Here is a 12553-nt window from a genome sequence, read left to right as displayed (position 1 = left end):
GTTTTACCCGAGTACACCCTTTGTAAGACAGATACCGCCTGGACTAAATTGCCTTTGTATGAAATTTGCCATTCCAACCCTCATAAGGGCGTGTATGTGGGTGGCAAAGGGTGCTGAGGGTTGACGAGGAGGTTGGATTCATTTTCGGTAGTCTTCTTTGTTTTCAGCAGCCTAGAAAACGTAGGCATACACAACCCACTCGTCTTTGTATGAAAATTGACACTTCAACCCCCATAAAGGGATTGTAGCTACAAGGTGAAGATTACATTTGGATATTGTACGAGCTATTGTTGTTGCTACAGCAATACGAACACTGTAAAGCAGCAATTGATTTTGTTAATAATGCTCCTGATAGGCTTATTGAAGAGAATACAGGGAGAATAGATAGTATGACCCGTCACAATATTATATAGGTACTACCACTTTGTCCGATTTAAGTCTAATAGTCCACAGTACAGGCCCCTCTGGAAAGTTGATTACCACATACTCCTGAGCTGAGGAGCATCCTTTTGACGAGTCTACCACATTTTTCCTCTGCGACTTTTCTCGATTCCTCCGCTTTTCCACTCGAAAAAGTCCAAAAACATGGCAATTTCCCGGGGTCTTGAAAAGTCATGACCACATCTTTTATTTTTAGCTTCAGTTACTGGGAATTTTGTTGCAAATGCCGATTTAAATTTATCCGACAGAAATTCTTCCGACATTGACGTGTCTACCGGTCGAAACATGCCAAAATAACAGGGTATTGAAAATCAATTACCACATAGGTAATTTTTAGTAAAATTAAGGATCCCGATTACCCATTTCTTTTTTATCTCTAATCTGAAGAGAGAACACTTTCTTTTTGCGTAATAACTATAATTCAATTCAATTGATGCTTACTAGGTCCGTTACAAACTTATGTTAAATATTATTGACTTCTTCCTAATTAATACAGGAACAAACAACAACGATAACGAATAATTCCATGAACGCTTAAGGTTAATTTTAATATTAAATGGATGTATTATTAGATTTTATCTGTGTTATAATATTTTAAGTTATTTCACTTAAGTTATATTTTGTTTCGTTTTCAATAACAATATAAGTCCCTATATTTTTATTAAATTGTTTTTCTAAATAGTCAAATAAAAATATTCGAATACATACCTGTTAGTGTTAGTTACTTGTAAGTTAGTTTGTTGTATTTGTCTTGTCGAATAAATGGTAAAAAGTACTTATGATTTAAAATGTTACTGTCTAGCTGTAGAACGTAACTATTCCTAAAACAATGGGTTAATTTTAAGACGTTCGAATGCGAATAATAAATGAAACAAAAATAATTTCTTTATTTCATCAAAACTTTTACCTACTATGACCAATACTGTACAAGAATGCCATGCTTTCTTACTTACTATTTACACTTCTTCGTTTGACTATAAACTTTCAACAATCTATGAACTACGTAAAACTGAGTAATTATTTTCCTTAAGTGAATCTATGGCCATTTGAAAAAAATTGCGTAATAAAAACATTTTAATTTTTTTTAGGTTTAGGTATATCACATTATAGCTAGATTCAATAACTACATGATTTAATAATTTCAAACTATTAATTATTAATTAATTAAATTGTACTCCTAAATCAATTCATGTTCTGCCATAAAAGTTACAATATCTAAAATTCTTTTATTATACTCGTTTATGTTAATACCGTCATAATTGAAGGTTTCGAAAATAGATTCGTTATTTTCGACTGCGTCTGTAAGTTCTTTAACTTCCTCTACTTCGCTTAACATCACGGTTAATACCATAAGAGCCATGAAGAGACCAAACTTTGCATGCATTTTCCAGTGGTGCTCCAATAACGTGTAAGGAAATATTTTCTCAGGGTCACAGGAGAGTTCAATTAAATTTTTCGAAACAGTTTCATGGTATATTTTAAGATATTTCTTATAGTCATAAAAAATATCTTTTGAACCGCAGGCAAAAAAGAAATATGCCAAATCGTAAACCGGAGAGCCTGTTTTTGTTAACTGCCAATCCAGTAAACAAACTTTTGTCGGTTTGTGGGTATTTCGACTGTCCTAAAAATTGAAGAAACATAAAAAGTCAGAAAAACTTTGGGAGAAGATATAATTTTCTCAAAATCCTCAAATGGATAATATATTTCTCAGTAATGAATTAATAGATAGGAGGAAGGATTCAGTTAAAATTATTCACAAAATGAAGAAAAGTATTACACTGCAAAAAGAGAACACAATACTACAACGCAAAACGATATTATTTATTAAATTCACCCTAACAAATTCTTATCCATTCAAAACAGAATATTAATTTTGGAAGTGGTCAAGGTGAATATTATACATTTTATTATTCTTTTTTCTGGGTCATTTAATTCGATTATTGGTTATTGCATACAACGTACTGTCTAGGACGACATTTAGAAAAAGTATGATTAGTTTGCAGCCATATGTGAGTGATATCGTATAATAAATAATAATTAAAATTGCCATATTAAAGGAATTATTATAGTTTTCATTGTTCATTAAGGATTTTTACAAATGTAATTAAATTATTACGAAAGGAAAATCAAAATTTTTTCTCTCTTTTTTTATTTAATTTTTACAAAAGCTTGTAAATTAACTATATAGGTATATCAATACATTTCGTTAGTATGTCACACTAGAACAAGATCATTTGATTGTAAAACTGCTACTCGCTATTTCTTAGTCAAAATTAACACAGAGTTCAGATTAACTAGAGGTCAACACTAGAGAAATCTGATACATTGAAGATAATCTGTGGAAAATGGTGTAGTGATGTTTTCTAAACGAATTAAGGAATAGTTACAATGTATCATGTCCATCTTTCACACACAACCTGTAGCATAATAAAAGACTTATATCTTCTTTCTTTCTCTTTGATCCAATATAAGACAAAAATGTTTTTGCAGTTTAAAATTTTGGTATAATCACAAAGGACCAACGTACGCGAATATTCATTTGTTTTTATGGCTTACCCAGATACTTATAGACGTAAAAGAGACCATTTTTAATTCTAGGAAAATGTAAATTTTAATTTTGCATGAGCATGAGAGAGTGAAAAATAATTAATTAAATAAACCTTTGTTCCAAAGTGCCTCCCTATAAAGATACAGGGTATTTGAAGTTGAAAAAAAAATAGTATTTTCTTAATATTTCCAGAACCGAACGGCTTAACAAATTATTTTGAAATTTGGTGTAGTAAATGTCACTGTCAGTTGCTACCATAGACCTTATAAACTACTAGGTCTATGGTTGCTACTCTCCTGTGAGGGACCAGCAGAATATTCAACGTCAGTGACGTGTAATCGCCATTCACTACTATGGTGAATTAAAAAAAAAAAGGTTGCAACTAATATTGGACTATAAAAAGCATCCGTGCATATTTTCAGTAAAATACATCAGTAAACAATAATATGGATTTACAAAAACAATTAATCGAATATCTTACTAATATAAAATATTAAACTATACTATAACTAACAATATTCAAAATTGTATACCTGTACAGACTGTTACAAATTCGCTTTTCACTACAGAGATCTCGGAAACGGTAAGAGGTACGAAGTAGCTTAAATGGGGGTAAAGTTGCGTAATCAGGAGACCAACATTATGCCTCTAAAAAATCAAGGCTAACATGATTAGTTTTCGAAATATTTGAAAAAAAAAACGAAATTTTGGAAATCCGTTTTGTTTCATTTCAGCCTTGTTTGGGGTGATATTGAAAAAAGAAGAACACTTTCTCATGGCCACTTTTTGCCCTCTATCGAATGGCATAATCAATTTTTATATATAACGTTTCGTCTCTCCAGGACTATCATCAACTTCATTTTTTTAAATACGATCCTAGAAATTTTATTACATTTTTTGCAAGCCTTCATAACCCCCAATACTGTACTGTCTCAGCCCGAACCATATTCAGACGTTTTGTCTCGAGAAATTCATCTCCAGTGTATTCGTTCCAAAATCTAAATTTTTTATTTAGATTTCTTTGGTTATTGAATTATCGTACACTGTAAGTGTCTTTAGACCCTGTGAAATTCATCTAGTTATTTAAACTGGTGTTAATACCACCACACGTTAATAAAACATTTATTATTATTATTAACTATTACCATCACTTGGTCATACATAACTCAAGTTGTTGCGTCAAAATTAAAATATTATTACAATTTTAATTTTATTGTGACAAATTAATTCTTAAAAATGCATATGCACAACCAAAACGCCAACTGAATATTATTATTTAAAAAATTTCAGTAAATTTTAAAAACATTTTCGTTTTGGCAAAGGTTGAAAATGAAGATCAGCGTAATATTATCTGAATTTATTTTCTGTAACCGCAACTTTGAAAGAGCATGTCAGATGTATTTGTATGAATATGCTGAAAAAAAATAGATCGGAATTTGTTTGAATTTTGAGCACTCGAAAAGCCTAGAAATAACTATGAAAACGGGAATAAAACTAATAATTTTTTATTTTAATCAGTGCTGGTAATAGTTTAAATAACTATATGGATTTCACAGGGTCTAACGACACTTACAGTGTACGATAATTCAATAAACAAAGAAATCTAAATAAAAAATTTAGATAAATTTGGAACGAATACACTGAAGATGCATTTTTCGAGACAAAACGTCTGAATCTGGTTCGGGTTGAGGCAGTGCAGTACAGTATTGGGGATCATGAAGGCTTGCAAAAAATGTAATAACATTCCTAGGGTCGTATTTAAAAAAATGAAGTTGATGATGGTCCTGGAGAGACAAAACGTTATATATAAAAATTGATTATGCCATTCGATAGAGGCCCTCATCTCCCTATCGTTCCCCATTACTCAACCGCATACGTGCGCTCGGCCGTTTTTGAGCATTTTTGGAGAAATTTTTCACCAATTTCGCATCATTTCATCGGAAATTTAGAATGTACACTTTGTAGTATTATACTTCTACTTTTAAAATCCGGCTGAAAAATTAAAATGCTCCAACGTATCCAGAAATTTTGCAAAATAGTGCACCAAAAAAAAATTCAAATTGCAATTGTGCCAAAACTAATGGTCCGACAGCGCTTGCTTTGTGCACACTTAAAGTACATATAATTCACTACTTTTGCGCACAGGGTCAACTCTACAACTTAAAAAATGTCGATGTAATGAATTTTTAAAAAGACGCTAAATTTTCCGATTTTTCCGGATTTTCTTCGTTTCTAATTATCCGATCGCACTCTCGTTTTATTCTCTACAAATTATCTCTTTATAGCACTCAGATTGCGTCGTTAGTTGGAATAGGAAACATATAAGCATATATCTACAGAGTATCCTTTATATGATGGCACAGTCAGTTTGCTACTAGTATTTTTGTCATAAACAAAACCTCTATTGATTGGACTAAAAATACAATTCGTGAAGGGGCATTTTGGAACAAAGGTTTGTATGACCAATTATTTTGTTTCGGTTAAATTTTTTACACCCAGTTATGATTTGCACTGTATATTACTATATCGATTTTAGAGTTACACATACACTAGTTTTGTCTTTTACTGCAAAATAGATAAGTACTTTGTCTAACATTTGATAGAACACAAGACTAATAAATCTCTACACCTTTTTCCCATGTAAAATGATAAAAATGAAATAAAATTATATCATAAGAGCAAAGACAGACACATGACATATACAAATCAAATTCCCTCAAAATAATGCTAATAAAGGTGTTTAGAAGGGACTAAGGAAGCACTGGTCGATGTAATGACCATAATTGTTTCATAATTGTACCAGATTGTGTTCTAACGGCATTATATTACACAGGATGTCCCAGAATATGTGGGCAATCTCTCGAATTTATATAGGGGATGTTAAAATAATATGACAACTCCCAATAACGGAGATACATCGATTTTTTTTAATAACTTTTATAATACTTTGTGTAATTTAAGTAATTATTTTTTAATACGATGGACAACAGATAAGACTCCTTAAAAATTGACCCATGAAAACAATTTGGCTTCTTTAGTTTGCCCGGGATGGACTAACTGTAGCACAATAATGTCTTTTTTACGCCCTTTACGATAAAGGCATAAAAATAATAATTTTATACCTTACACACTAAAAAAAAGGAGAAATAAACCGATGAAATTTGCATTCTTCCTGTGCCTATCTAAAAAATGCAACTCTTATTTGTATTTGTTTTTTTTTAATAATTAAATTATACAAAGTATTTTAAAGATTATTAAAAAACGATTTTCAGGGGTGTCCTTTAGGGGCGTGTATCTCCGCAGGCAAAATTTTTGTAGGAACTTGTCCCGTTATTTTTACTTGCTCTGTATAAACCCGAGAGATTGCACACATATCCTGGGACACCCTGCATAACTTAATGTTTTTTAATACAGGGATGGCAATCTTTTCCAAACACTTGCAAAACTAGATATGATTTATTGGGAAATTACCAAAACCTTTTAACAGCACTAATTCTTTTATTGTCTGATATTACTTATTCACTTCCATCAACAAAAAAAGATACAATTGGTAAGTGATATCAAAAATAAATTAGAACATATACAAAATACAATTAGTCGTGAGATAATATTCCTGTAATATGGCATTTAACAAACAGAAAAAATATATACATAAATAAATATACAGCGTTTTCGATATACTACCAACTTGAAAAGTAAAGTATGCAAATATTCTCAGTGCGCAGTGAATGCAAAAGTGTAAGTATGTCAAAAACGCTGTTCACTAAAGACAAAACTCAGAACTGCTGAAATTAAATAACATTTCTGTCATCGATAAAACCGTTATTGGCATGTCAAATAGATAACTTAGTACGTCTGAAAAATTAGAAGTAGAAAAAAAGATTACCTAAATTGAGCTAAAAAAATAGTCCTAAATTTGATCATCAATTGATCAAACAAACTACAGGGTGTGGCGTGTATAATCTATAAAAATTAAACTACAGCTTCCTGATGATATTTCTAATAGAAAAGTCTTATCCGAAAAAGTTCTATTTTCGCGTTTTTTTTTTTTTGTAAATTAAAGTTCATTTAATCAACAAAAATAAAGGCCGACTCTGTGTTATTTATTAAAAACTTTGGATATGTTTTTATGCGACCCGAGATACAACCTTATAAATCAAGTCGGTATAATCTAATACTAGTAATACTAAAAGAAGGTTAAGCCACACTGTAAAAAAATTTGTGCAGTCAACTGATTATGTATTTGTATTGAATTCATTATTATGCATTTACTATTTCCGAACGTGTCGATATGGTGTTAGTGTTTGATGCAGTTGGAGAAAATGCGCTCGCGGTGACTAGGTTGTACCGGGAACGATGGTCACAACCCCCCATGTGCAAATACAATCCTACAGTGCGTTCAGATACGGGAAGTATTATTCCTCGAGGAGAAGGACGTCGTCAGCAAGTGAACCTTAATGCAGTGTTGGAAAATCTTGACGAAGACCCTACAAGTAGTAATCGACGACTCACACAGCAAGTAGAAACCTCATCTCGTTCCGTACATCGCATCTTAAGGCGCAAGCTGTTGCACCCCTATCATCTGCAACGAGTTCAACAGATTTTACCCCCGGATTGTGATCAACGAATACGTTTTTGCAATTTGTTTTTACGGCAATGTGCCAATTAAGCAGACTTTCCTGCTTATGTTTGTGTAACAGATGAGGAGACATTTCCCCGTGATGAAGTGAATTTCCATAATCTGCACATATGGACCGATGAAAATCCTCACGCGATTAGGGAAACACATTTTCAACATCGGTTCTCGGTAAATGTTTGGGCCGGCATAATACGCGATGTACTTGTGGGTCCTCCACACAGTACTCGAGAAGAAACTTTTGAATGAAATGTTTTCTCAGCGATGGATTGGAATCTTTGGTCGTGCCGTGGCCACCTCCGTCACCCAATCTAACTCCAACGGACTTTTTTTGGAGTCACTACGGTGGAAGAATTGCGAAACCGTATTCTTGAGGCTACTGACAATTATTAGGGGAATACCTGGAATTTGGGAAAATATTCGCCAAAGTATATATTCGCGTCAGTGCCATGCCTGTATCCGCGCTAATGGGGATCAATTTCAACATTTTCTTTAGAATTCATTTTGTTTCATATTTTAATGGAATTTGTTTAGTGCACGCAGTTGGCAACTACAAATGCTTACGGATGTGGTTTTGTTTGCGAATTCTTGACGTAACAACAATGCATTTAAGATAGTAATTACTATTAATTATTATAGTAAGAAAATATCATCAGTTTTTTTAAAATATCTATTTTTCTTAGTTTGAACTTTTGCATTGAAAAATTACCCAAAAATTGAGAGGTATCTTTCTATCTTTCAACGACGATTTGTTTACACGGCTGGTCTACAGCACGTAACTCATCATACAACACACGGACAGAACCATGCCAGAGAAAATATTTTGATCCATAATTAAACTTTAATTTACGGAAAAAAAACGCAAAAATAGATTTTTTTCGTATAAGACTTTTCTATTACAAATATCGTTAGGAAACTGTGCTAGACGCCACATTACCATTAATTACTATTAAACTTAGCGAAGATAAAATTACATCAAAAAATGAACTCGAAAAAAATGTGATTAGACCTATAATTAGAAAAAAAAGAAATATGTTGATATAAAAATTATAATAATTTAAAATTTTACCATCTTGTTAAGGTAATGCTAACATTATTTTGCTAACATTTATTTAACATTATTGAAAGAATTTATACATGAAAGAAAATTTCATCAACAAAATTTCGAAATGGCTATGGGATCATCATTATCACCAATTTTAAGTAATATTTTTATGTTTTTTTTTATGAAAACTATGTTAGCAAATTCAAATAAAAGAAAATGCACTACCATTTGGTGGTATACAGACGAAATGGCCTTTTATCATTGTCAAGTTAAATATTTTTCTATATATTATTATTAATAATAAATAACCAACAATTAAATTTATCTTAGATATAGAAAGAAACGAATGCATGCATATATGAAAAGTGTTAGTTCTTTAGAAGTAAGATGTGTTTATAAGAAATAAAGACGTAATTAGATCTTTGTGTGATAGAGTTAAATTAATTTGTTCAAAATATATTATTGTTAATAATAATTAATTGAAATATTCAATACCTTGGGAATTTTGTTACAAAAGTTTATAAAAATATTTGAAGTAAACCAAATGATGTCAGACAACTATTGGAAATTACATACACAATAAAAATTTCACATGTTCTGTATTATGTCCTAAAGATCCTAAATTTAACATTAGAACATGTTTTTTTACCAAAATGCTAGAGAAGAATAACGTGAAAAGAAAATTGAAAGATAACATGATTATTTATTAAACACAATATTCAGAAGTTAATAACAATAGAATATTATATGGTAGTAATGGAAGCAGATAAACAAATACATTCAAGTTGTTAAAATTAAAAATGAAACATCATTCTCGGTTCTAAAATCGAAAACAGATTGATTTTCAAAACTTATTGAAATCGGAGATACGGTTATGTGTACTTTTTAGGATTATAACTACCCAATTGACTATTTTTTACACCTGATCCTTAACTAATCGTTTTGGTGCAAGGGTTTAATTTCATTATTTTTTTCCAAGTGGCAAAATATCCTTAATAAATAGAGAAAAAATTACTTTTTTTCATTATCAATAATCTTTTATTTTAAGAAATTATTTTTAATAAGATAAAAAATATTTCTATTGGCTATAACGTAATGGATTGGATGCAACGTTATTTTATAAATATGACTAAAGTAGTAAAATTGAAGAAAGTCGAAATGAATTTAAACTTACCCCATACTTAAACATCATATTGTTACACCAACAGTCTCCATGATTAATAACTATACCATTTTCTGGTATGTTAAAATGCTCGAATAAAGTTGCAAGGGAATCAGAAAATCTTCGTAGTGCTTCTGTAGCGTTATTGTCACCTTTAACGGCTCTAAAACCTTTATCTATATTAATTTTCGCTGCGTGATCGAACTCTTCTTTGGAATATGAATCTTCAAATATACTCATAAGATCTTTAGTAAGTTCTTTATACATTTCGGGATCCTGGTCTCTTATGGCTAAAGACACGGCGTGGAATTTTCCATATTCGGAAAATACTAATGCTACATGTTCCGCATCCATGGGAACTTTACGGTTCCATAATTTGTAACCAACTTCCTTCAAATTTTCGAAAATTAAGAATTCTTTACAGTCCTCATCGCAGCTTCCGTATATTTTTGCAAATGCAGTAAAACCATTCCGCATGTTTCGTTTTCTCTGGAAATTTTCAAATTCCAGGAATATTTTGTTGTAGGTAAACATTTCTCTTAGGTATGCCTTTCTGATCACAATTTTCTTTCGCAACTCCTCATTGGTCTCAGCTGTTTTTATTATTAAATTTAGCTTCTTGCGTTCACTAATTATATTTACGGTTGACATAATCCCCAAGTAGCCATCACCCTTCACTGAACCAGAGCTGACTTCCAACAAATAATCACTAATATTCTCATTTTCAGCTATTTTTCTTATGCAATCGTTTTGTTCTACTGTAAGTTGTGAACTCATTATTTATTCAGATACGTGTTATCGCTATGGCACACTACTGACAATAAGAATGTATGTGGTAATAATTTACAAGCGAGATTGTCGCGACCTTCAGTGGGATGTTTAAATTGAATTTGATTAAACCGGTAATTGTAAAACATACAAGGTGTCGATAACTCCCACGATTCAATCGCGGCGAATCATTTGCAGGGTCACCACTGAAGATGTTGACATTGATTAACGGCGAAACGTTTGAAAGCATTGGATGCAATCAGTTCCAGAGGTCACTAAGGAACGTCTCAAAGTATCACCATTGCTCGAGGAAAAGTTACGTACGTCTGTAGCGGCCTTAGATTCAATAAGAACCGTAATGAACTTCAAGGAGAACCTAGGGGTTCTAATAGCTGAGAACAACAAAGGCAGGTTAGAGATTCCTAGCTAAGGTCACGGCATAACAACTCGAAAAACCATCGTAATTTAAATATTAGCACTGACCGAGAAAACCTTAAAACCACTATCGCTTTTTATTTATTTTTTTTACGTTCAAGATATTTAAAAATAATAATTAAATTAAATTTTTATAACGTTGTTCTTTAAAGCACTAATTTTATTATGTTGTATAAATTTATATTTTCCTAGATCCGTCTTACCACAGACAAAATAGCTGGCGATAAGCTATATTGTCTGTGGTTTTACTAAACCATATGAAGCAAGATTGTTTTTACAGTCCCGTTTGAAATATAAAACCAAACATTTTTATTTATTATTTATTCTTATCTCTTATCTCTTCGTCCGTTAGCACATCCTATGTATATCATGCGTGGCCTAAAAACCAGCAGTTGAAATTTTGAAAGTTTTGAAGACCTTTTAAGGGTACTCCACCATTAAACTTTAGTCGCACAATGAAGAAAATGGGGCTAATAAGTAGGGATTAATTTCATTTTTCAGTCCTCCAATTTAAATTAAATTAAATTAAAAAAATATAATATTACAATAAGTGTTGAAATTGACTTCCGTTTTTGTTGATACACAATTGACAATTCTAACCTTCCTCTTAAAGACGACATGTGTCTGTTTAAAATACAAACATTACTGACAAGCCTTGGACACTTTCTCGATTCTTTTTCGCAATTTCGTCCAAGTATCAACTGTAAACTTTTTACTTCAAAAAGCTCTAGATAGCGAATTAAAGTCTGGCGATCAAGCGGGCCAATAAATGGGTACATCTTCACCTCTGAAAGTCTATTTTTGAGAAAATTATCTCCTAACTGCCCTTGTAGAATGAGATAGAGCCAAGGAGTGATCCACTAGCCCTCAAAATGTGCACTGATTCCGGTTTATTGGAAAACTTTCTTTTATTCCGGCTTGTTCCGGAATATTCCGTTTATATCAACTTTTATACTGCATCACCCCATATTCAGAACGATATATTTTATGTTTCTCCAAACTATCGTTAAAAAGTAAGAAAAAACTCTGGCAAGTGATAACATTGTTTAGTCAATAGTGTGCTTTTCCTATGTCTTTTACCTTTATTAAAAAATGTACTTTTATTTTTAAATGCCTTTCCAAGGAATTTCAAAGGTAGACAGGGGTCGTATAGTGACACTTATTGAAATGAGACATTCGCAAAGGCAGGTTGCTATTGTTGGAGTCAAACAAAGTGATGTATCGGGAACCTACCAACGGTATTTAGAACTCGGAAATCTGGAAAATCATCCAAGAAAAAGTCGTCATCGCATTGCAACCCACAATCAGGTCAAGTATACATTGATTCCATGTTAAACCCAGTTGTTCGTTTATGGAGGGGCCCTGTAGGAGAAATTTTTTTGTTCATGGGCGACAGCTCAGCTTCCTATCACATGCAACAGGTTGAGTTTAAGGAAACCGAGAATATTGTTAGTTTACAGTGGCCACCGAAGTCTCCAGATCTGAATCCGATCGAACATGCATGGGACATGTTGA

General features: G+C 32.0%; 1 protein-coding gene across 1 annotated transcript; it reads right to left on the bottom strand.

The window, feature by feature from the left end:
* Positions 1–1308: 1308 nt before the first annotated feature.
* LOC108908699 lies at positions 1309–10678 on the bottom strand. The gene is made up of 2 exons (XM_018712815.1): positions 9848–10678; positions 1309–2065 (listed from the first exon to the last, which is right to left on the bottom strand). Exons 1-2 carry the CDS (start codon positions 10610–10612, stop codon positions 1619–1621), a joined length of 1212 nt encoding a protein of 403 aa, XP_018568331.1. The 5' UTR covers positions 10613–10678; the 3' UTR covers positions 1309–1618.
* Between the last annotated feature and the right edge of the window lie 1875 nt (positions 10679–12553).

This window comes from Anoplophora glabripennis, unplaced genomic scaffold (genome assembly GCF_000390285.2).
Source record: "Anoplophora glabripennis isolate ALB-LARVAE unplaced genomic scaffold, Agla_2.0 scaffold396, whole genome shotgun sequence".
Taxonomy (NCBI): domain Eukaryota; kingdom Metazoa; phylum Arthropoda; class Insecta; order Coleoptera; family Cerambycidae; genus Anoplophora; species Anoplophora glabripennis.
This window is presented reverse-complemented; position numbering and strand designations above follow the sequence as displayed.